Below are 27,303 nucleotides of genomic sequence, written 5' to 3'. Positions count from 1 at the left end.
GGAAAAGTTATATAAAACTTCAAATGGATTTAGGTTATAATTAATATAATTTGACTTTCAGTTTTCTAACTTGGGGGCAAGAACAACAACTCCATTCAATGTCTTACTCTTAAATGACTGAAGTAACACTAGATACTATTACCATTTCACCTCTACTTAGACTGTTCTACATAAGGTTTATATGGGACTAAAAATGATTTTATTAAATAGCATCAGTAATATATTCTAGATAAATCTTTAACAATGGGGGGTACTAAATTTATGTGTACTGTTAACCCCTAATTAGATTGCCTAAGCTCTTATGTACTCTAAAATCTGCAAGTTTTCCATTCTACAAAAAGGTAAAAAATAGGCATAGTCATTGAATTTCTGAAAATACAGGCAGCAGTATAAAATATCCAACATCATGGTAGGGCACGGCCAAGAGGGAACATCTATCTTCACAATATTATAAACTACACACACACACACACACACACACACACACACTTCACTTTTAGCAATTGGGAATGAAGTTGATGAGGCTTGCCTTCTGTACACCATCATTCCTTTCTGTGATCTTTTTTCCCTGCAAGGAGCTTCTTTCAACAACTAGGCTTTGAGCCCACTCAATTTTCCATATTTGGAAAATGTTTTCTTGAAAGGACATGCTTAACTTATTTTAACATATAAATAATGAATAAGATTTTAATCACCCCTTGCAGAAAAGAGATGTTTAATTTTTATTTGAGCCAGGGACAAATCCCTTTAAAACCAACTGATCTCTAATTGTGGAATTCTTTTAAGAATCAGTAGACCTATGAGGGTGCGATTTGGAACGAAATGGGTTTACTTTCCTAATAAAATTTGAGTACTACGTAAAATACCGCAGCAGGCTGAAATTACATCACATAAACATTCACCTACACTACTTGAATATAGGGCTGCCTGTAAATCCTGTCACAATATACTCGCTGGCTGACTTACATTTCATCTTGCTTTATACTGTAATGTAATAGGTTCAGGGACTAAATATAAGCAGATACCTGAAGACAATACATTTTTTCCCACATAAATTCAGACACTGAAAATAAAAGGAAGGGATAGGACTAAAATATGTTGTTTAGCCTACTTTAGGAGTAATTTGATGAAGATAAGACAACATCATGGACACATGAGGGAGACAGGAGAGAAAGAGGTGCCGTTGAAAGTTGTCTTTGAACACCTCACTGATGTTTTAATGTGATTATGCACTCCACCTAGATCCTAGAGACCTAGAGGAAGTATAGCTAAAATTGATGAGAGTAGGTTCTGTGTGTTCTGCATTAAACCTCACAGTGCCAAGTGAAAAGCAAACAGTGATAGAAATTTATGCATTGATTCTCTGTTGAAACAGACCAAATCTTATTACTTAAGATATACACCACGAACTCATGTTTGTACTTCAAACATGGAATCACATAAATGTTATCTTAATATTTTCTGAAAGCAGATATCACAGAAAGTACCAAGATATTCCAATACTAGACTATCAATCTCTTCTTATTGCTTACAAATAATAATCCTTTAAAACTTTAGAGCACTTTTTCTAATTTTCCAGAAGCTTCCCAGATAAAGTAGAAAAGAAACAGCAATATCACACATTAACACTGTTGATAAAATGGGTTGATACAATAATTCTTCTCAGTAACTAGAAAATATATTGCAACCCAAATCATACATTCATATTTAGAATGGTAAAACCTCCCCTCATGTTCCAAAAGTTTTGGTGTCGGCCATAGGACGTAAAGTATTTACACATTCTAATGAAGATTTTACTCTTATTTTTAAAGTTAGTACGTGGAGATAATTTTATGAGATCTTAAAACTTTTAAAAATAGCAAACAACACCTCAAATCAGTTCACACTTTTGTATTAGTTATGCAATAACTACAGATTTCCAAAAGGTATCTATATCACAAATTGTATACAAGTAACTATCTCATGATCTGGTGTGTACATAATTCAACTTGTCAATAGTTAAATTTAATGAAGAATCTAACTTACCGGTGGATCAGCCCCCTTAGAACCAGTCAGCCCTCCTGTTAGGGATTCGATATCCTGAAAAGGGGAGAGGTGTTGATTGTAAAATGCTACTCAACAGCATGGAGAATTTCCCAAACCCATAGTATAATATTTTCTTTAGCCACTAAGTTAGGGCACACAGCTACATTTGTTTTCTTTGTTTTGTTTTCAGACAGTCTTGCACACTGTAACACTATACAAATAACCTGTATCTAAAAATCTAGATATTTCCTCTAATTCTGCACACTCTGTAAAAAGAAAAAAAAAATATATACATAGACAAGTCTTGAAATATGAAAAAAAAGGTTAGGCTCTAGGTAGGAAAGCAAATGTTTTGTTCTCTAAGGTGTTGAAATGAGGACAGAACAAAAAAAAAGCAATTTTAACAAAACTGCAATTTAACATATTATTTGCAAGAATACAAATCCCATGGAAAACGCTGAACCTATAAAAATTTTAATTATGTATAGTCTACTCTATTACTGTACTTGGAAGATAAAAATATTTTTAAAAGAGACTAGCTATTCTTCTACAAGGACTGATTTCGAATCTTGAATCAGTAACCGCAGAAGATCACGCCTGAGTAATGATTATATTGTCAAAGGTATCATAAACGGAGAAACAGGTGACTGCGACAAACTGGAGAGTATGTGCCTGTTTATAGGTACGAATACAGCTCCACCTTGGTTGCAGGACTTTGCTTCCAGGGTTACTAACCATGTGACTTTTTCAAAAGCTAGAATTCTGGATTTTTAACTAAAACCTCTCAGGATTTTAATGCTTGCAACCATCGTAGTTTTAAATCATACCCCAGTCCCCCCAGTGAAAAAACAAAACCAAAACTCTCTGCTCAAAGGGGGCTGGATAGGAGTCTGGGGCTCCACTGAAGAGTTATACTTCATAAAAAGTTTCTTGGTTGTGACCCTGGTCACTTATCTGTCTGCATCTAGTTGAAAGGATAGGGATACGGAGAAATACACTTGCAGTAAGAAATCAAAGATGAAAGAGAATGGAGTCAAGATTGAAGGAAGAGAAAATTAAATACCTGTGATCAGAGAAATAGCTGATTCCTTTATACCATTAAGAAGATTTATGCTACAAATTCATTCGTGACTTAATCACATTATTTCCCTAGTATCTCAAAAATAGGGAGTCCTAACAAAAACAAAACAAAACAAAAACAAGGGGCTGAAATAAGCATGTGATGACAACATTAGACAACATTAAAGGCAGGATAAGGGAGGAGAAAGGAATGGTGTGATGGAAGTTTCCATCAGAAGAAGCTGACTTTGAACAGGAACTCAATGGGCGATGAATTTCTACATGCATATTTTATCAAGGGCCATAAATGATAAGGCAACCACAAGGAATGCTTGCCAAGAAAATTATTAAGTTGTCTTCACTGTAACAAATATATTGTATATCATATTTTTCCATAGTCAGCATCCCTTTGAGGAACTTCCTCTCCCTCACTCTAACTCCAAAAGAGGCTTAGAAAGACTGCTTCCAATGAGATAGAAGTCTTACGGAAAATTAAGGCAATGTGGATTTAGAAAGATATAATGGTAGGGTCCAAGTCCTTGATTCTATCATTTGGGCCACATTTGAAACTACATGTTCTCCTGCCTGCAACTTTAAATTTCTGCCTCTCAAAAACAGGAAGATCCCAATTAATATGCCTGCATTGTTAAGTCTATTGTAAAAGGCTCTCCCTGTCTTGCTGAAGCTCTTTATTTCACAACCATGTACACCATAAACAATCAAATCATTTAAATTATTTGATCTAACAAGTTCTTTAACGTTATCATTAAATCATTTAAGTAATCTTATGTCCTTAGATAATAAAAGTAAAGTATGAAACATTTATAAACTGGCAAACATTTTTAATCTAAAGGTAAAATATAACTTTTAAAACTGTTTTAGAATTTCATGGAATGAACTGACAAAATTAGGTAGTAAAGTAGGTAAAATACTAGATAAATAGAAAATAAAACACACAGCCATTGCACTGTTTATAAACACACCTGTTATGACCATGACAAAAAACAAAGTTCTATTCATATTAAAAGTTATTTCTAAGTACATTTAAAATGAAAGAAAATAACGTTAAGTACATTTTGAGTTAATATATGCCTTTCTAAATAGACATACATATAAAGTACATTAAAGATAAACATTTCTGATGTCATTATCAGAGAGGTAACAGAGAAACTGATTCAGATTCAAAGTAGTTTAGCCATTTATTTAATGCATTGCCATTTTTTAATTTTTTTTATTCTTTTTAATTTTTTTTAACATTTATTTATTTTTGGGAGAGAGAGAGAGAGAGAGAGACAGAGTGCAAGTGGGGTAGGGGTGGAGAGGGGGGAGACAAAGAATCTGAAGCAGGCTGCAGGCTCCGAGCTGTCAAGTAGAGCCCCATGCGGGGCTCAGACTCACGAACCGTGAGATCATGACCTGAGTGGAAGTCAGACACTTAACCAATTGAGCCACCCTGGCACCCCTGCATTGTCATGTTTTTTTTAATTATATCTGAAGATTTCTTGGTATCATAGATATGAAGATTTCTTGCTATCTTAGATAAACTGAGCAAATTTTCACATTACTAAAATTTTAAGCCTTTCATGATAGTTATCATCTTCAGAAAAATTAAGCAAAAGAATTTAGAAGATGAATTCAAAGGCATTGGTATTTATGATTTTTAACATGTTGAATTAAAGCACACTAGGAACTCATGACTCTAAACAGAGTACAGATGCACATTCTTACTGTTTATTCATTTAATTGAAAAAATGATTTTTTGAGCTTATGTGCTATTTTGAGTATAAATTAGAAAAAAGTGTCCTACTTGGACAGATGCCAAAATTATAGTTTATCTATCAGTTGATGCAAAAATAAATGTTTCATGTATGAATAATGAGCATAAGTGTGCATGAATGCATTTATGTTGTAAAATTAAAAGGTGAGATAAATAAATCTTTTGAGGAACACTGAACTGAAAGTGAGTCCATTTTTTGATGGTTCTTGAATAGTTTGCAAAATATAACTTAAATCCTTAACAAATCCATCTATCTTGTTACTTAGATATCTTTCTATATAGATAACAACAAAAGTACATCAAAAAGTAAAAAACATTGATTTCCTAGAAACTTTGTTAACTTACTATTATAATAATGTTGTTTGACTAAAACATTGAAAACAAACTGATTTTTAAAACTTGTTACAGGATTTATTTAACTATATTATGTACCATGTTCACTTAGATTTAATAGCTTCATTTACATCTAATAAAATATCTACTACTTAAACATTTATTACATACCATGTAAATGTTTTATAACCATTAACATTATTATAGCTTTATAAGGTACTTATTTCTTTTCTTATTTAAGAGGTTAAAAAGTTTATGTAACTTGGGGCGCCTGGGTAGCTCAGTTGATTGAGCATCTGACTTCAGTTCTGGCCATGATCTCATGGTCCGTGGGTTCAAACCCTGTGTCAGGGTCTGTGCTGACAGCTTAGAGCCTGGAGCCTGCTTCAAATTCTGTGTCTCCTTTCCTCTCTGCCCCTCTCTTGCTCTCTCTCTCTCTCTCTCTCTCTAAGAATAAACATTATTTTTTTTTTAAGTTTATATAACTTACCCAATATCATATAGCTATCAGGAAGTGGTGTTACAAACATATTTGCAGGACTGCAAACCTGTGTTTTTTAATACCAGCCATAGGGAAATAGCTTTACCCTTGCATTCTGGTTACCTTGAACATATCCACATGGGCCATGTAGGCAGAGTTAAACAACAGGCTGGCCTAATTCTTACTGGAATGTCCTGCCAGCCTTCTGAGAACATAACAAGGTAGGCAGTCTTAGAAAGAGCTTCCATACAGCTGTTTCTCATTTGCCTCTCTGGCACCAATGAGGCAGGGAACTTTCCACCTCATTCTTCCGCAACCTAGATCCACCTGCGAGCTGTAAAACTGCTTAGATGCACTATGGAATTTGCTACTCCCCGTTGCCTCTTCCTCGTACTATTGCTGTCATCTGGTCCACCCAATTTAGTGTTGTCCTGTGGGACAAGAGACCAGGCCAGGAAGAGTGAGGTAACTGATACGTCTAGGGCACACAATTTAAGGAGGCATTCGTTCCAAGGGTCATAGAAGTACTGACCTGACCTGCAGGTGCAGGATCCTGGCAGTGAGTGCCTCCTTAAATTTTATCCTTTAGGCACCTGATTCTTACAGGTGCCTACAAGAGCAGCGTTGGCATCTGTACAATCCTAGGAGTCAGTGACTCCTCAAAGTTTGTGCCCTAAGCACCCCACCTGTCTTACCAAGTCCTGACCCTCTGAGGGATATGGAGAGAGCTAACACCATGGTGACCTTGGTCATGCTGTGTATGCAACAGACTCTTGCAATACATTTGACTTGTTTCCCGGTTGAACTTACAAAAATATGCCAAGCCAGCCTAGTGCCTGCCCACATGCTGCTGCTCAGGTACCATTGCTGCTAAACACCTGTATTACATCGCCTCCACCATATGTGTTGCTATCATCTGCTGACTATGATCCTTCACTATACAAACAATTTTATCTCTTAACATGATTTTAGATCATGACAGTTTCACTTGTCCTGCAAGGTGTCAAATACCTAAGAGACATTATTAGTCAGTCCTTGACACAAGCCATGTAAAGGCAGCCTCGTCTAATGCAGGAGAGCTCTGCTCCTAGGTCAGCCAAGGCTGGCTTATGAATCAGAAGTCTCAAGTCTTGGGAAGGTTGAGCTGCAAGAGCAGCAATTAGTGTCAGGGCTCCAAGAAGTGTAAGATTCGAGGGCAGCCTGGACACCGAGGATCGCATCAGGACAGGTTAAATAAACTCCACATTGTGCTGCACTGATGCTGTTGGTTACCCAGCTACATGTGGTTTTCAGTGCACATCATTTAAGTTCGCTGTTTAAGTCTTGCTTCCCCTGCATACAGGTGGGGAAAAAAAAAGATTTTGGGATTGAGGTCTCCCTCAGGGCTACTGCCATATCCTTATTTTTATCCCTAAAGAGTGGATCAGCCAGGTATGGTCAAAAAAAAGATGTTAAAATAGCTTGGGTATCAAATGCGTTAAAAATGAAGAAAATTAAATTCTAAATAACACACTGAATCTAACACTGCACATGCCATAAACCCAGACTATCTCGAAATCTGAGAGTTGCATTTAAATTAATATCAAATTTTCAAGTTTCAACCTTCTAAAAAATCACTTTACATAATATAAAAATACTTAAAACACTGTAATATTGTTATCAGCTACTGATATTTTAAATTTTGGTTTATACATATTTAAAATTTGGGACCATTTTAGAAATTGTTTGAGGGAAAGTGATTCAGTATCAATACAGAGTGCATTAAAATAATCTATCAAAAGTCTATCAGTATAGTGAAATCAATAAAAAAAAGATATCAACCATTTTCACTGAATGATTATATTTATAATGTGTGCCAAGGTTTTAAAAACACTTAACGGGGTATTTTATGTTGGTAGAGAAGCTTACAAAATTTATATATTCAAAATATCAAAATTAAGCATTTCTCTCAACCTTTTTACAGAAAAATTTCTCAAATGTGCCTCATCTCCCATTCTCTCTTCATGCAGCTTTTGTCCCCACTGGATCACTGCAACCCTCTTATTAAGGCTGCCATTGACATCCAATTGGCTGAATCATTGGTCAACGTTCATCATCACCTTCCTTGATCTTTAAGCCACACTGACAAAGCTGACGGCTCCATCTTCCTTCAAATACTTTTCCTCGTGGTTTCCATTTAGTTTCACCCTCTATATGATTGTACTGGCTACCATGGCTTTAAATATCATGTATGCTGATGAATTAGGAAATTACATATTCAGTTCCAACTTATCCTCTGAGATGCACACTGCCTACTCTGATCTCCACTTGGATGTATTATAGCCATTTGAAATTTAATAATGCAAAGTCAAACTTGATTCCCACTTCTACCCCTCCCGCAAATTAAGTTCCTGTCCCAGTGCTCTCAATCTTCACATCACCTTTCACCCAGCTTCTCAGCAAATCCTGCCAATTCTATCTTTAAAAAATGGCTTGGGGTGCCTGGGTGGCTCAGTTGGTTGAGCATCCGACTTCAGCTCAGGCCATGATCTCACGGTTTGTGATTTCGAGCCCAGCATCAGGCTTTGTGCTGACAGCTCAGAACCTGGAGCCTACTTCCAATTCTGTCTCCCTCTCTCTCCACCCCTCCCCCAGAGACTCCCACTCTGTCTCTCTCAAAAATAAATGAAGATTAAAAAAATTTTTTTAATAATTAAGTAAAAAATAAAAAATAAAAAATGGCTTGACTTTGTTCCTTACCACATACATTCCTACCATCCTATTTCATTGGACCGTATCAATATTTCTCCCTTGACTAAAGAAATAGCCTAACTGTTGTCTCTACATCTGTCCATGTCTCTTCTTTCCCCCACGTATTCTCCACACAGCAGTCAGGACTATCCATTCAAAATGTAAGTTAGGTCAGATTCCTCCTCTGATCCAAACCCCCAGGGAGGTTTCCATTAATCCTAGAATAAAACACAAATTTATCACCATGTCCTGCAATGTCTTGTAGTGATCCGGCCATCTCTCTGATATCATCCTTTTTCCATTATCCAACTCTCTCATGCCACCCAGTCACACTGACCCCACTGTTGTTCCAAAAACAGTCCAAATATGACGCCTATCTTAGGGTCATGTTTACACATGCTTTTCATGCTTCTCAGAATACTCATTTCCTATACATCCTCCTAATTAACTCACTCCATCAGATCTCAGTTTAAGTATCAAAATCTCAAACAGACCTTCCCTAACTGTCTAAATCAGTGAAAGTTCCACCCGGAAACAAATGGCAAACTCAAAAACATCATAAAAGAGCAATTAATACAAGGATGCTTTACAGAGGTACCGATGGTTCCATGGATCCAGGAGAATAGGGAAGCACAGGGATTAGTAATAGCTGGAAGTTTTACCCAACCCTAAATCCAAAGAAGATAAAAGAACAATGTTGTCAAGAGCCCAATAAAGGGTGAACACCTCCCATCACTCTCCAGAACAGCTTGCCACACAGTAGGAGCTCAATAAATACTTTTTGACTGGATGAATGACTGACTGAATAAAGCACATAATACCATTTTTATACACAAAATAGCTGAGGCTCAGAGTATAGAAATGATGAAGAATTTCTCATTTTTGTATAAATATATCACTTTGAAAGATGGCTCAAGGCAACAGTGTTTGCACAACCCATCTTTATAGAATGCCTGAATGAACAAACTAATAAATGACTTGCCCAAGATCAAACAGCTGGTAAATTCTGGAAAGAAACTTTGAGATCCCAAGTGTTATAACCCCAAGCACCACGTACATTTTTTCCATTATACATCACTGATCAGACATCCTACTAAAGGAAAAGGCACTCAACTCTGTATTATCTTAAGGCAACAAATTTCTATATATCCCAGGGTTTCTAGTTCATAAGAAGGAAATATACAAAATGACTTAATAGATAATAAACAATATATTAAATTTATCTTCTGGTGAAATACTGCCAACACTTCAAGTTAAAGACCTGACACCTTAATCATTATACAGTGATATGCTTGAAAACTTGATCTAACATATATGCTTAGCAATAATAGTTCAAACACATTAAACTACAAGTCCGTAATGTTTTTATGTAACGTCTCATAGTGTGTAGGTTCACAGCCCTGAGGAGTAATAGAAGAAAAAACTTCCTTAAAAATCATTCAGTTTTTCACACAATGCTTAATGGAAACAAACTTCCATCAGAGAACAGCATCTCCTTGAGGCAAGCATCCAAATAATGAAGCTGAGTTTGTTAATGAGGCATCTTTCTCCTCTACCAGACTTCAGCTGTTAGTGTTTCCTTGGCAACTTTACAGGGTAAATTTCCTGGGAGGCAGAGAAGCAGGAAACACACACAACCAGTTTTATAAACCTCCTTTCCTACAGAAGTCAGAAAAAGCCCTTTGTAGTCATTTTTTGAAATTAAAAAAGGAAAATATCTACACTTTTACTTTGACCACAGTCCAGCCCAAATCTGAATGTTCCATGAGCCACACAATTCTTTCATAAAAGAATAGGGGCACCTGGGTGGCTCAGTTGGTTAAGTGTCCGACTTCGGCTCAGGTCATGATCTCACGGTTTGTGGGTTCGAGCCCCGCATCGGGCTCTGCACTGACAGCTCAGAGTCATGGGATCAAGATCTGCATCAGGCTCCATGCTCAGCATAGATTCCCTTTCTCTCCCTCTGCCCCTCTCCCCCACTCACTCTATCTCTCCATCTTTCTAAAAATATTGTTAAAATTTTAAAAATTAAAAAAAAAAGAATGATTGAGCCTACGTGGTGACTGTGCTGAACATGAAGAGCATGATGGTAAATAAGTCAAGGTCATAGCTTTCAAAGAGTTCTGAGTCTGGTGGGGAGTCAGAATGACAAAGACAATTTAGTCAGTATATGTATATTGTACACATAATAAGCACAAGGCATCACACAGAATTTGGTGTATGGGATCTAGAGGCTATGACATGCTTTCTCAGTTCAAGGATCTGTTCAATCAAAGAGTGTGTCAATCTAAGAGTAAAAGTAGATCTTTCAATCTAACAACATGAAGAAGAATTCTGAGAAACAAGTTGTTAAAATTATACTATACAAGTGTTTCAGGAGTAGATTTTATAGGGTGACAATAAGTTTCAGTATTTGTTTTTGAATGCATACTGGGTAAGTTTGTCCTAAGACCTTGGCTGGGTAACAAAATAACATTAACTGGGCACTGACTATACCAGACACAGTATAAACAGCTCTACTGTCTTACTACATAGCATCTTAGCTCCTTTAGATGTAATTTCCATCATTTTTAAGATGGAAGAGAGTCTTCCCAAAATCGCACAGCTAGTAAGTGTTCAAATCTAGAAAGGATGACTCCAAAGGCAATGATTTCTAACAATTATGCTCTCTTAAATAAGTGGAGGTGTGGGGAGAAAACGGGGAGAACTTCCTGGGATGCCACATAATGACTTGAGAGAAACATATTTATTCAATATTTGTGCAAAGAATGAATTGACTTGCAAACAGAATTTTTCTGAGGTGAAGTGGATGGTCTCTGATGGGAAAAAGAATAGCCTTGTTTGACCTAAAGATATGAGAGTGAATGCCACTGAATTTAGCAAAAAAGTACAATTCCAAAGATTTCTGGCATATTTTTTAATTTCAAAGCATTGTCCTCAAACTCACACCTAAACAGGAAATCTAAAATGTAGCAAAGACACAATTGTGCTAGTGTTGCATGGAACAGGGTTTTCTGAAGAAAGTACCAAAGAGATTTAAGGTTCTGCGCCTTTTCTATGAAATACCTTCTCTGAAACACTTTCCTTTATGAATGTTTTGTGTGTTACTTTTTCTTTTTCTATTCCCTTCCATATGGCTGAGGTGATAAAGGGAATCTTTTGCTGAATCCTGACTCAGTCTCTGTCAGCTCCTCTTTGCCAAGTTTTATACACTGATGTATCCTTGTTATCTCAAACTTGACAAGTCCAAATCAGACATCATCTCCTCTCCTCCTCTGCAATTACTATGGTCAGCTGCCTCCCATTCAATTTCTTCCCCCAGTTCTTATGTTATTGGTCCTTCCAATAAACATTCAGTTGCCCGATCTGGATTTCTGGAGGTTCAATAAAGTCTTCCCTCATCCTGATATCTATATACCAAGCCAGTTCATTTTTCCTTCTAAAATGTCTGCTCAGCTCAATCTATTGCCTACTTTTAATAACTACTGCATTCACTGCCTTAGTTTAGAATCTCATTTTATTTTTACCCCAACGTAGGCCTTCTCCAAAATAGTGTATTTTTTGAGTTATTTTTTCCACTCTCACACTCATACGATCTCATCTACTGAGAAGTGGTTCTCAAAGAGTGGTCTAGGGGCCAGTAGCATCAGCGTCACCAGCAACTTAGAAATATATTTTCTCCAGCTTTACTCCAGTCTTACTGAATTGGAAACTCTGCTTAACAAGCCCCCCAAGTAAGTCTGATGCAGGCTAAAGTTCAGTAACCGCTACTCTAGAAAGATGTGTTTCAAATACAAATACGTGTAGATTATTCCCAAATTCAAAATTCTTAATAAAGTCCCCATTCTTCTTAGGAAGAAAAAATATCAAGTGTATTTATACATGAGGTCTTTCATTATATCATTATGGACTACTTTTCTCATTTTACCTTTCACCACTTCCTCAAAGAACCCTTATACCCTTATCATAATGAATCCTGTACTTCCTTTGTTGTGTCAAGTGTTTTCTTACTTCTATGCTTCTGCATCACAAACGCTAGTGCCTAGAAAGCCACCTCCCTCCTCTGGATAAATCTTACCCTTTGAGATACACTGTAGGCATCACCTCCTCTCAGGAGACTTTCTTGAGTCCCTCAAATGAGACTGATGGTTCTGCTGTCATCCCCAGTATTCTGCACCTAACTCTATCACAACGTTATTACACTATTTTGTAAATGTCATTTTACTCATGTGTCTTTCCCATTCATTTGAGGGTTAAATCAGCTCAGTACTGTACTTATTACTTCTGTATCCTAAGAAATTACCACAAAACACAACCAATAAATGTTAGAGGAATTTGATACATTTATGTTGAATTTAGCTTCCTATGAATTCCTTCTTCAAGGAGAGGATGAGCTGATTGGCTGACATTAGTGCTTGGGACTGCTTTGAAATGTGCATTATCCTATAATAATAGATTTTCATTCTTATTGCATATTTGTTTCATTAGTGTAAAGCAACCACTGAGGAACTGATTACCTTTGAATTTACTGCAGAAATTCAACTTCTGGATGACAAGAGTGATCAGATACTTTTGTTAACACAACAGAGGCACCATCCCAAGAGACCCTGCCTGAGCCCTTCAATTCTACCTCAAGTCTGCAAAATGCAGTACATATGAAAGAATAAATACTTCAGTGATTAGGAGGATAGGTTCAAGCCTATGTTCACTACTTACTAGCTGTGTGAACGTAGGCAAATTTATGTTCCTCATGTAAAATAAGTCAATCTAAGTCCTAGTACCTATCTTAGGAGGACACTGGAATATTAATTGTGACTGTTCATGGAAAGCTACTTATTGACAACTTATAGTAAATATTCAATTAATATTAGTTATTACTATACATGAAATAATGCATCGACAAATTAGATTATAAACAAGTAAAATAAAGATAGGTTATCAACACAGATTACATGGTATACATTGAAACAGATATGGGTTATCAACACAGATTACATGGTATACATTGAAACAGATATGGATTAGAATACATATGGATAAGACCCAGATACAGATTAATTCTAGCTATAAATCTCCATTAGATTTATAGAATGTATTTTCCCTGAAAGGCAAAAGACCCTAAATTCTGTATTTTACCTCCTCAATGCACCCTACAATTTTTCAAGTATTTTTGTGGCTTTGGTTATTATAAATTTTCACCATTAGTTTTAAATATATAATTTTTATTCTTCTTACTAAAATTTGAGCAATCTTTTTGCTGAATAAAATTCATACCATCAACCTAAACACAACTTATTCCTCTTTCAGTGTGTGTTATCTGACATCACATATTTATGTACCAGAGTGGGCAGCTTTCAGCCTGTTCAAAATGTGCTATAGGAACTGAAAGAAAAGATCTGGCATTTAAAAGAGGATATCAATGCTATAATCCTAGATACACATAATTTATGGGAGATTTATCTATCACCCTTTGTTGGTTGAGAGTCAGAGACTCAATTACTGTGATCTTAGTTTACAATTAAACCTCCAATTATATTATACTTAGTCTTCCCCTACCAGACACAAAACACAGTAACTAGGAAAAAATACAATATCTTACCCTTTTAAAGTATTCGGTTTTATTTTTAACTCCATAAATAAGAGCCTAAAATATTTGCTGGGTTGAAAAACTAACTGGAGATTATCCTATCTAAGGTGATTTTTAAAAATACATCTATCCTTCCAACAACTATTATCTGGAATTTCATTAATTACACTAAAATACCTCAACACCATTTATCATTTTGACTTATAAATACTTGCAAGAAAGAATTGCTTGTGAACTGAAAACTAAAACAGAGCAAATAATTTATTAAAAAATATATGTATATTAAACAGATAATTCTAACAAATATCTAACTATCTCTCTCTCTTAATATATTTAAGTATTTGGCCAATTAACATTAATAGTTTTTAAGGTAATTACGAGAAGCTGGCAAGAGAGCAAATAAAATATTGTCAAATACATTAAGTTCACACTTTCAGAAAAGTTTGGCATGGGTTTGTCAGCTAAACGTTATGTATTGCATGTGCATACTTTAATTTTGGAAATGACAGCCATGGAGGAGTCAGATAGAACTAGGGGAGAGATGAGAACTTGAAAACAAAGGAATCAGTAGCACTATCTAAAATCAGATATGCAGGGCACCTGGGTGGCTCAGTCAGTTGGGCGTCCAACTTCGGCTCAGGTCATGATCTCAAAGTCTGTGAACTCAAGCCCCGTGTCAGGCTCTGTGCTGAGAGCTCAGAGCTTGAAGCCTGCTTCGGATTCTGTATCTCCCTGTCTCTCTGCCCCTCCCCTGCTCAAGCTCTGTCTCTCTCTGTCTCAAAAATAAATAAAAACATTAAAAAAATCAGATATGCAAAATTTTCAGAATGGAGTCTAATCTGAATCTAAGGGATATGCATACAAATTCCTTTTGCATTGCTATTTACTTTGGCAGGAAAAAAAAAATTACCAAGTTCTAAATCATAAGAAGTAAATTTCAAATTCATTTCCTACTTTTTCTGCTTTTGAAATGATGAATGATGATTAGAATGGTAACTAGAAATAGCAATTAAAACATATGATTTCTCTACTTTTCTTCTGGGCAGCTCCATTTCAACTGATGCTACCAAAATTCTTATATGAATCAATGTTTACAATATCTGTATCATATTCTCAAAATACTATTAAATGAAAGGAAATGAACTCACTGAAATGAGAACATAAAATGCATTGATGTTATGCTGCTAAATTAATTGAGATTACAATATAATGCAAGTCTTCTAACTTGAAGACTTAAAGAGTCAATGACAGAATGTTCTATAATCAGTTTATGCTCTATAGACAGCCTTGTTTTCTTCTATTCATTTGATCGGATTCCCTAAATAAATAAATAAATAAATAAATAAATAAAGCCAAGCTTCACATTTATAATATGCTTTGATTTACTATGATTTAAAATATTTTGTATTCAGATCTTTCTTTTCCTTCATATTTCTGGAATATATTTTTCACTATTAATTATTCTTCTCAGATGTAACAGAACATTCAACTGAGCCACACAGCCAGGTTAAGAATTCCAAAGTGGGGGCGCCTGGGTGGCGCAGTCGGTTGAGCGTCCGACTTCAGCCAGGTCACGATCTCGCGGTCCGTGAGTTCGAGCCCCACGTCAGGCTCTGGGCTGATGGCTCGGAGCCTGGAGCCTGTTTCCGATGCTGTGTCTCCCTCTCTCTCTGCCCCTCCCCCATTCATGCTCTGTTTCTCTCTGTCCCAAAAATAAATAAAAAACGTTGAAAAAAAATTTAAAAAAAATAAAAAATAAAAAAAATAAAAAAGAATTCCAAAGTGAACAGAACACTAAGTCTCCTGGGATTAGTGCAATAACAAAGAAGTATGAATATTTCTCTTGCTTAAAGCCACCCAGACAGAAAATGCAGACAATCCTCCATTTTGCATGGCACAGTGTTAGCTGAAACTGGTAGATATAAGAACCATGTCCTGACTTTGCATGGCTCTGTGGTAACTCAGCTACTGTATAAAGCAAGGACACCACTCTCTGGTTCTGACACCCACTGGTTTCAGGTAACACAGTACATGTAAACTAAGGACTGCCTACAGTTACGTTGTAATGGTACATCAGTCTTTATTTCTTTGCCTCCAGCATCCCCAAAACTGGATTGTGAATCCTGAATGCATAACGCAGTGGCTATGTATAACCCAATATTAAAGTTAAAAACTGTCTCAATTTTAGTTTGGCCCAAAACCAGAAACAATGTTATGGTGACAAATATTCCCATATCCTCAAGCAAGGAGCTACACCAGGCCATGCTAGTATACTATTAAAAAAAAAAGTTTCTGCCAAAATTCACAGGCATCTTGTCTTAAGGGGGGCATTATTGGTATATTGGGTAAGAAAATCTTTCTATACATATATTCTACTATAATGAAAACACTTAACATGGGATCTAACCCCTTAAAATTTTAAGTATATATTACTATAGGCATATGTTACACAAGTCCCTGGAACTTACTCACTTTGCATAACTGAAACTTTGTACTTGTTGATTAGCAATTCCCCATTTCCTCCTTTCCAGAGTCCCTGGAAACCATTATTCTCTGTTTCCATGACTTTGACTATTATAGAGACCTCATATAAGTGAAATTATGCAGAATCAGTCCTTCTGTGACTGGCTTATTTCACTTAGCATAAAGGCTCAAGCTTCATTCATATTGTTGCATTTGGCAGGATTTCCTTCTTTTTTAAAGCCATATAATATTTCATTGTACATACATATGTATTAATGTGTGTGTGCACAGTATATGTGTATATATGCACATGTGTAAACTACATTTTCTTTATCCATTTATCTATTTAAAATTTTTCCACATTTCTACGTAAATTGTGCTACACCGAAATCTTTTCAAGATCCTAATTTTAATTCTTAATTGGATAAATACCCAGAAGTGAGACTGGTAGATCACATGGTAGTTCTGTTTTGAATTTTTTGAGGAACCTCCATACTGTTTTTGATAGCAGCTGCACCATTTTGCATTCCTACCAACAGCGTACAGGGTTCCAATGTTTGCATATCTTCACCAACATTCGTAATCTTCTTCATGCACAATGCAGTATCTTTGCCTTCAGGATGTGTGGCAACTTCAGACATGGGCACTAAAGCACATCCCTATTTCTTTGATTTTTGTTTTCAGTTTATTTATTACAAAGACAGTGCACAGAAGAGGCAGAGAGAGAGAGAGAGAGAGAGAGAGAGAGAGAGAGAGAGAGAGAGAATCCCGAGGAGGCTCCACACTGTCAGCGCAGAGCTCAATGAGGGATTCAAACTCATGAACCATGAGATCATGACCTGAGCCGAAATCAAGGGTCAGATGCTTAACCGACTGAGCCACCCAGGTGGCCCCCTATTTCTTATTCACTTACCCCAACAAACACACACACACACACACACACACACACACACACACACACACACACACTATCCTGAAGACCATATTTGGGCTACACAGGTGGGAGTACATGCTGAAAGGTAGTTGACCCAAGAGACTTCCTAGAAGGGTTAAGTAACTTAGCCTAGGGATGGATAAGTGGAATTTCAGGGAATAAGAAGTGTATTGATTTCTTATTGTTGCTGTAACAAATTAGTACAATTTAGTGGCTTAACACAACACACATTTATTCTCTTACAATTCTGGGGGTCAGAAGTCTAAAAATCAAGGTGTTGGCAGGGCTGCGTTTCTTCTGGAGACTTTGGGGAGAACTCTTTCTTGCCTTTTCCAGATTCTAAAGGCCATCTGCATTCCCTGTTCCATGGCCCCACTTTCCAACTTCAGAGAGCAGAACTCCAATCTCTGTTCTACCTTTACATCTCCTTTTTCTGATTCTAATCCTCTTTCCCCCCTCTTATAAGGCCCGTTAATGATTACAGGAACTCATCCAAATAATTCAGAACCATCTCTTCATCTCAAGATCCTAAACATACTTGAAATGTCCCTTTTACCACATAAGGTGACATATTCACAGGTTCTGGGTATTAAGAGGCGAATACCTTTGGAGGTTTGCTATTCAACCTACCGGAAGGGGATATTAAAAATATAAGCCAGACTAGGCTTAGCCTGTATCACAGGAACTGTAAGGATATCTCAGATTCAAAACAAACAACACTTTCTGACCAACCCAGCCAGAAGTGACCTCTTCATCCACTGACCTTCCATTATATTTTTTTTCATGTACAAATTGTCATACATTGTTTTCTTTTTGTATAAAATTTTAATTTCCTTAGCAGAGATTTATCTACACCTCTCCATGTTCTATAATCTCTTGATAAATATGTCAATTCAAAAACCCCAAATTCAAGGAAGGATGCTTGGAGTATACAGTTGTCTGTGCAGTGGAAGCAAGGTGTTCTTAAAGCCTCTACCAAAAAGGATTCCCCTTTAGGTCCCATTACTCATCATTCTCCTATTCTAAGGCACTGAAACCTAAGACATAATTAAAAGATAACTCATTATTGGAATTAGTCACTAACACTAAGTGAATCATTTCAACATATTCTAATCCATCTTAAGTACTTCCAGCACAAACTCATTGGGAGGAAGTACATTATGTTACTCATTCTTTTACTGTCTATGCTGCATTTGCTAAGCATCTTGAACACAAAATAAGATTACTTCAACAATTACCTACTGATGGATAATAGCTCAAAGCAAACTTTAATCAGTCGTAGAGAAGAAACAATTCATTTCAGACCCAAGGAAAGAATTCCGTAAGGAAGAAAGTTATCAAAAAGGGAAAGAGAAGAAAAAAAGATACACCTCCCTTCTTCCACAATATTAGGGGTTTTTTTAAGCTTATTTATTTATTCTAAGAGAGAGAGAGAGAGAGAGAGAGAGAGAGAGAGAGAGAGTTAGAAGGAGTAGCAGAGAGAGAGGAAGACAGAAAATCCCAAGCAGGTCCCATGCTGTCAGCACAGAGTCAGACACAGGGCTCAAACTCACCAACCGTCAGATCATGACCGGAGCCAAAACTAACAGTCAGATGCTTAACCGACTGAGCCACCCAGGCGCCCCTTCCACAATATTGTTTAGTATGTCTTTGGACACTGTGGTAGAAAGACTCTAAAATGGCTCTCAATGATTTCATGTTCTGGAATTCATGCCCTTGTGTAATCCCTTCCCCTTGAATGTAAGCTGGACCTAGTGAAAATGTGATAAAAATAATGGGATGTCACTTCTGAGGTTAGGTTAGGTTTTGAAAAAATTGTGATACCTCTCTCTCTCTTTCTTTCTCAGAACCCTCTAGAGGAAGCTGCCACATTGTGAGCATCCCTGTGGGGAGGTCAATGTGACAAGAAACAAACATCTCGTGCCAACAACCAGCTGGGGACTGAAGCTTGCCAAGCTCATGCAAGTGAACTGAGAAGCAGTTTCCCCCTCACTTGAGCATTACATTTCTGCAGCCCTGGCTAATATTTTGATTGCAGCTTCAGGGGAGACCTTGGGTCTGAGGACCCAGCTAAACTGCACCAAACCTCTATCCACAGACACCGTGAGGCAATAAATGCTGTTGTTTTAAGCCACTAAGTTTTGAGGCTTACAAAACTGTGTAATTGTTTACAAAAGACTAGATAGCTAATACAGCTAGTAAACCCAATATTCATAATTTCTACTTTATCATTCAATTTTATATATTCTCCATATAAGTGCTCTTATAAAACAAAAATACTGCACAAGATTAAACTTTTTATACTAATAAATCCAGAAATAATAAGCATTCTTCTATTTTTTATGCATCTGTACAACTGTAATTATATTTTTAAAATCAAAGCAATGTTTGGGGGAAAAAACAGTAAGTGATCAATTGATTAGCTGCATCATTGATACTTATCACTATGAATCATAAAAAAGTATGCATAACTCACAATATGCCTTCTTCCAAACACATTTCCATTGTCTTGGCCATTTCTGAATACTTAAAGATTCTTAAATTTCTAAGAAAAACATTTTTTTGGTGATGATTACTACAAGGTTGAGTTTTGATACCTCAAAGCCTTGTAACTATAGTTACAATATGGAATCTTATAAAGAAAAAGCAGTTTCTTTTCAATTATGTATGAACAACTTAGTCAAATTGACACAGCAGAATGTTTTAAAACCACTGTGATTTTTAGCTACTGAATATACCATCAGAGCAGATGACTCATACTTTATTTTTAACCTGAGATATTTTACAACAGAGATTAAAAATACTCCTCATTCAATGTCTGACCATCTAATAAAAATATGAGCATATCCATCCATCTCTACCTAGTGCTTTAGTAATAAATAAGGCAGTTTAAAAACATGCTTTTGAGGAAGCACTATAAAGTACAAACGACACTAAAATTCCTTATAAAGAATTCCCCTTTATATGAGCATTTACAATGATCCGGACTCTTCTGCACACGCGCGCACACACACACACACACACACACACACACACACACACAAACCAGCCAGAAACATTTTAAAAACATTTTCCTAAAAACCCTTATCTTTCTGCTCAAATGATCACCATCGATTCCCACTTCTTCTAAATGGTTTTGCATTTTATATCCCCAACTCATTTCCTTAGGCAACTCCTTGACCTCATTCCTTATTTCCAGGACTATTATGTAATTGTCTGAACAAGCAGGGTCCCCCAAAATGTGAGACAAATTTATCCAGAAGTCTGCACCGAAAAAATAGACTAGGAAGATAATCTAATTTCAACATCTTGTGGTTCTGTGTCATATAGTTTGGTGGTAGTGTTAATACGTGGCGTTGGACAGTGTAATTAGGGAATATGAGCTTTCGAGCCAGAATCCCTGGGTTTCAATCTAGCCAGATATGGAACCTTAGGTTAGTTACTTAATATCCCTGTGCTTTCCTGTCTCACATATAAAACTTCTGTAATAGTACCTGTCTCACAGGGCGGTAGGGAGAGTAAATGACTGTGCATAGCAACCGAAAACAAGGGTTAGCTGGTAGCAGCACAGGCAGCAAAAGCAGCTGCAGGCTTAGTCACGCAATATTGTTTTGATGTATTTTGTTTTAAATTCTGAATTACATACTGACAGAGTAAAAAAAAAAGTCTGGCCTTTCAACTTTACCAGGTTTGTGGCCTCCAGGCTCTGCATCTCATCCAATCATGAGGACGTGGTGACATAATTTCATCAGGAGACAATGTGACTGAATGAAAAGGAAAAAAGACTGACATATTTAAATATTGGCATACTTAAACCCTGAATATTTGACTTACAAGATCATGAAATAACCAAGCTTCTCTTATGAAGCAGAGGCATAAGGCAGGGTTAATAGATCTCCCGATATTTTTACAGGTTTAGTGAGACCTAAAATTAAGCAGGATCTCTTCAAGTCTTCTTGCATTTCTCGGCTTCAGCAAAACTTTTTGTGTTAACACACATTACTGTGCTTTCACTTCTTTGAAGCTTACTTTTGAACAAGCAATTTCTCAAGCCATAGCATGTTTTCAATTCTTCTCTCAAAAAAGGAATTAAAAATGTTTTGGACACTTTTTGGAAAACAGACAATAAAAAAGTTAACCTATTAAAATAGGATCTAATTAGTCTTGACCTATTTGATCTCCTGCTATGTTTTTCTACACAAGATGAAAAGATATTCTTTTAGCCTTAAACCTCATATACTTAAAAGGAAATAACGTTCTATCTTTTCAATTTGATTGTTTCTTTTGAGAAGCAAGATACTGTTTGCCTGTGAAAGTAAAAGATTTTAATCTTAAATGTGGATTTATTGTGAATCTAGAATAATTTTTTGTGGTTAAAATGAATCACAGACAGACATTACCTAATACAGAAGTGGCAGGCTTACATAGAAAATGTAGACTATCCCTTGAATTTCTAAATTTTCTCTAATGAATATGTTTTAATTGTGTAATGAATTAAACAAGAAAGGAAGACAATCTTTTCCTCTCTCTCCATTTGGAGGTCTTATCAGAAAGTTATCAGAAAATTTCTCAGTAAATCATTTTTAAAACCTTAAGGCTATTTGGAGTCACTAAATGTTATACCATATGGTAAGTTACAGAAAATTATGCTAAATTATTTAAAAACTGATTCACAAAATACAATTATTTACTCTAGTTACAATTCTTTCCCCTTACAATTCTCAGCTCAGACTAGGAAGAGATATTTAATTAGTCTGGGGAAGGAAAGGAAAAGAGGATAAATTAAATAAGTTGGATTTATAATTATGATGAGTTTTAAGGCCACTTCAACTGAAAAATCTATACATAATTATATCACACTATTGGATTTAGATTTACATTATTCAGAAGAGGATAATTTACACTTTTTGGTAATAACATTAACCTAGAAACCGCAAGAGAACATGGGTTGTCCTCACTAAAATGAAAATCAATCAGTAGAAAAACTTCCAGAATGTTACAAATGCTCTCACATTGTCTCACTATTCAGCACGTTTCCTCATGGCCAAGGCTTTGTTTTGTTCACTGGTCACTTTACAGGTATCTGGGTCAGTGTCTACAGGTACTCAATAAGTGAGATTGAATGACTGGATGAATATACTATTTTAATTCAAATTAGGTTACAATGATCAATCAAGGAAGTATGTGAAATTAATTTTTAAATACCTTCATCTATGGTGTTTGGAATTTGCAATACAGAATACTATAACCAATGTGATAAGAATAATCCTATTCAGATAAATTTGTTTAATGACATTTTTAAATAAGCCATATTATATATATACATATATTTTCATATAGGCATATATATTTCTACACACACATATATCTTCATATATATACATATATATTTATACATATACATATACTCACATACATACACATAGGCTTTTACATACACAATCATGCACACACATTTTCATATACACAGACAAAGGTAAATATGTTACACACACACACTATTAGTGGAAAAATATTTCCATTAGTGGAAAAGAAGATTCATTCCATTTCTTCTTTAAAGTAGCAGCTTTAAGTAGACTGGATCTAAGTTGTTTGTTGCATGTTCCATGATAATTCCCATGTATCATAATAAATGCATTTGAGCAAAAGGGACTTTACTACAAATACTGGGAAAGCTAAGATATTTGCTATCCATGAGTAACTCTGAAAACAAACTTATTTCTTCCAACTCAGAAAAGCCTTTAAATCGGTATTCTACTATCAAAGGATATAAAGAATCAGATTATAGATCTACTATAAAACAACATAAAGACTTCAGAAATAAAACATGATAGGATTCAAGAAATTAAAAGAAATCACTAAAGATGATATATAGAGTAGAAACCTTTTTTAATGGGAAAATTAACTACCCATATCCTCAAACATTAATAAAAGATAAAACAGGATCAATTTGACTTGTATTTGATTTGTTTCAGTAGCAGTTTAAAAATCTGATAGGGTTGGAGCACCTGGGTGGCTCAGTTGGTTAAGCATCCAACTCTTGATTCTGGCTGAGATCTGATCTCACAGTTCATGTGATGGCCCCATTTCAGGCTCTGTGAAGATAGCACGGAGCCTGATTGGGATTCTCTGCCCTTCCCTCACTCATGCTCACATTCGCTCTCTCTCTCTCTCTCTCTCTCTCTCTCTCAAAATAAATAAATATTAATTTTTTTTTTAAATCTGCTAGGATTGAGCAGACCCTACTCTGGTATACATTATATGAAACATTTTATTTAAAAAATATAAATAAGGGTCACCTGGGTGGCTCAGCTGGTTGAGCATCTGACTTCAGCCCAGGTCATGATCTCGCAGTATGTGGGTTTGAGCCCTGTGTGGGACTCTGTGCTGACAGCTCAGGGCCTGGAGCCTGCTTCAGATACTGTGTCTCCCTCTCTCTGCCTCTCCCCTGCTCATGCTCACTCTCTCTCACAAATAAATAAACATTAACATTTTTAATTTAAATAAATATAATCTACATAAAAATTATTTTATTTTTAAATGATTTTAAATTGTGTAAACACTAATTTTTCAATAGATATTTCCTTCTTGTTTTAAAAAATTTTCCCCAACATTTATCATAAACATTTTATGTATCAAAAATTGTGTAGTGGTAAAATTACTTTGTTCATAGTAGTCATGTAAGCCCTTATCCAGAATATAGAAACATAAAAATTATTGTAAACTCCCTAAAACAAAAGTTAGCTTCTCCCTTGATCATTAGAATCAAGTGTAGATTAAGTGTAATCTAATTACAAAATGTAAAAAGAAACAAATTATTGGATTCTAAGATGATTCCATAAAGATAAAAGAATACCTTTAGTGGTTTTTATCACTATCCTTTATAATTGTCTTACAACATTAAATGATATTAATTATTGTATCTTAATATACATTTCTTAGCCCTGAACCATCCTCTAGGTATCTTCCTGTCTTTCCTGCCTTTTAGTCCATCTTTTAGTAGAAGCAAAGGTATATTAGCTTCCTATATCTTCAATTATTCAATACCAAACCTGTTTCTGCTTCTACAAATTCTACTGAATTTTATCTTGCCAAAGGCACAATGATCTTTATGTATGTCTAAATAATTTTTTTTTAATTTTTAATGTTTATTTTACTTTTGAAAGAGAGAGACAGAGTCTGAGTGGGGGAGGGGCAAAGAGAGAGAGTGAGACAGAGAACTTGAAGCAGGCTCCAGGCTCTGAGCTGTCAGCACAGAGCCTGACGTGGGGCTCAAACCCACGAGACATGAGATCATGACCTGAGCTGAAGTCGGACCCTTGACTGACTTAGCCACGAAGGCACCCGTTAATAAAATTCTTATTAGATGTCCACACGACTATAACATGGTTGAATCTTCACTCCTTGAAATTTTAACCTATGAAACTTGCTTCCATGAAAATATTGGACTTTCTCCTAGTTCTAACCCTATCCCCAATGACCACTCCTCAGATTCTTTCATGCCTGTCTCTACCTGAAACTAGTGTCCCTCAAAATTAAATCCTTGACCCATCTGTCTTCTTACTCTGTGATTCCCCTGGAGGATCTCATCCATTTATAGGGAAATAATTACCAGCAATAGTGTACTGATGATTCCTGAAACTTTATCTGTCCTGTGGCTTATTGTCACTGAGAAATCTCAAATGTAATGTATCCAAACTGAAGTCTTCATCTTTTCTTCTCAACTGACCCTCCCACCTCAATTAATAATACCACCATTCATCACCCAGATCAGACTTTGTAGAACCCCTGGATGATTCCTTTCTCCATCACATCACCCAGGCCTTCTAATTTTACCTCTTAAGTAAGTCTCAAATTCTGTGCCCATCTTTCCAGATGTGAAATACAGAAATACAGATTCTACATCTTATCCAAAAGTTTCTGATTCCGTGGGTATAGGAATAAAAATCTGCATTTCTAGCAAAGGATGTTGGTTTTTGTAGGATGGGTAAAATCTGAGGTGTACAGGCTGTGTATAGACTATAGATAAGGAGTCATCAAAGAATAAAACAGGGAACTAATAATGGTGCTAGGCATGTGAAATCAATCCTATAACATTTGGTAAAACACCGGTTTAGAAGGTAGTGGAGAGGACATGTACAAATTTAAACATCCCATTATCATTCTATCCAGTCTTTTCTTAGCTGTATTCCTCAGAAAAATATATTTTTTTCTCTTTTTTCAAGATTTTTGTTGTATCTTATTGTTGGAGAAGATTATATCCTTTATTAAAAAAAAAAAAGACAACAGGCCCAAAATGGATTTGCTTATGCTAAACCCTGTATCAATACTGAACCAAGACTTCTCCCAGAAATGAAATCTTACTTAAACCAGTCAATCAGGAATCTCCTGATCAGCACTAGTTAGGTAATATTCATGGCAGACCCTTATAATCCCCTAAAACAAAAGTAACTTTGAAGTAATGAACTCACTTTTTTGCCTAGTATAACCTCTTTGTTCCTGCTCCCTTCCTTTTATAGCTATAAGAGTCTTTAATTTTGTACTGCTCCTCAGAGCTCCTTCCTATAAATTAGATTGGATGCTGCTCAATTTGAATCAATGTTTGCTCAAGTAAACTCTTAAAATGTATAATATGCCTCGGTTTATATCTTAACAGTTCTTAGTGTCGAAAGACAAAATCAAAGGAGACCCCCGATCTCCCCGCCTCCCAAGCTCCTGGAGCAAGGAACAACCAGACATGGATGGGTACCTGTTGAGCCTCTTGAGCTCACTGCTTTCTCACTGCCTCAAGGGGTCCTAAGTCCTTTTCGGATCCTCTGCAGCTTTGTGTTATGAACTTTCAGACTCTGAGAATTTCTTTTTCTGGACTGGACCGTGAAACCAACTGGGCCTGGACGGGTCTGACGTAGAACCAGACTGGGTTCAGGGTTGGACTGGGTCCTACAAAGAAACGGGACCGGTCCAAGTTCAGGCAGGAACTGGCTTACAAACTGGACCAGATCCAGTACTCTGCGTAGAAACCAGACCAGGTCCGGCATTGAACTACTTCCGGCTTAGAAACCAGATCCTGTCCAGGGTCAAATTGGGTCCCACTCAGAAACCAAACCAGGTCCAGAGTCGTTCTGGTCTACAATCATTCTTGGTACGACTTAAAGCTGCGCTGGGTCGAGTGCAAAACCTCAGGTGAGTAAAATTCTACTTCGAGGCTGAACGAGCAGGTTAAACTTATCAAAGATAGTCTTGAATTACAGAGGCCTGTAATTTATGAGCTCATCCATTTATGAGCTGCCCTACAGAAAAGGGGTCTCAGCCAAAAACTCACCATAAAGGATAAAGGGTAATTATTTTTCCTAGTCTACAGTTTATCATTACTAGGATGAGATCTGCTCATTCCAGAGTCTGCAGACTAGATTCTGGGAAAAATGGCAGAAGCTGGCAAAGGGTAAGAATTCTTACCAAAGCCAGCTCTCCTAGATAGCTATCTGTGTGCCTGGTTGAGAGAGGAAGGTGAAATTTTATGTTCCCTTTTCCTTTCCAAATTCAGATTGGCTGGCAAAAACAAAAACAAAAACAAAAACAAAACAAAACAAAACAAAACAAAAAACCCACCATAGATATAGATAATAGATGATGTAGATACAGATAGATAAATGTAGTTATAAATATATAGATGTAGATATAGACATATAGAAATAGATATAGATATAACTTCTCTTTTTAAATTGTGACCCCTGAATTTGCTTTCAGGCTTTCAAGTATTCATTGGTTGTGGATCCTTTCTCTTTCCTGAACAGCTTTGACCTCTTGTTCGACTTGTTTTGTCTCCTGAGAAATTTTTTGACAACTCTCAGGTTGAGGACCACAAAATTATGGCTGGACAGAAATGTGAGTTGTTTTCCATTTGGGGGTAGGAT

General features: G+C 36.2%; 1 protein-coding gene across 15 annotated transcripts in view; it reads right to left on the bottom strand.

Annotated features, from left to right (window-relative positions):
• Positions 1-27,303, bottom strand: part of PPFIA2 (PPFI scaffold protein A2) — a 478,162-nt gene that overhangs the window by 392,310 nt on the left and 58,549 nt on the right. For 10 of the 15 annotated variants that reach the window (XM_040491314.1, XM_040491316.1, XM_040491319.1 and 7 more), the window contains one exon: positions 2,026-2,079. The exons of the other annotated variants lie outside the window; for them this stretch is intronic. In XM_040491314.1, the coding sequence (XP_040347248.1) occupies positions 2,026-2,079 (54 nt within the window). The remainder of the gene's footprint in view (positions 1-2,025; positions 2,080-27,303) is intronic. 15 annotated transcript variants of the gene reach the window in all.

This window comes from Herpailurus yagouaroundi, unplaced genomic scaffold (genome assembly GCF_014898765.1).
Source record: "Herpailurus yagouaroundi ecotype Mexico unplaced genomic scaffold, PumYag 182, whole genome shotgun sequence".
NCBI classification, from domain to species: Eukaryota; Metazoa; Chordata; class Mammalia; order Carnivora; family Felidae; genus Herpailurus; species Herpailurus yagouaroundi.
The sequence above is the reverse complement of the archived record's forward strand: the minus strand, read 5'-3'. Positions and strand labels throughout refer to the sequence as shown.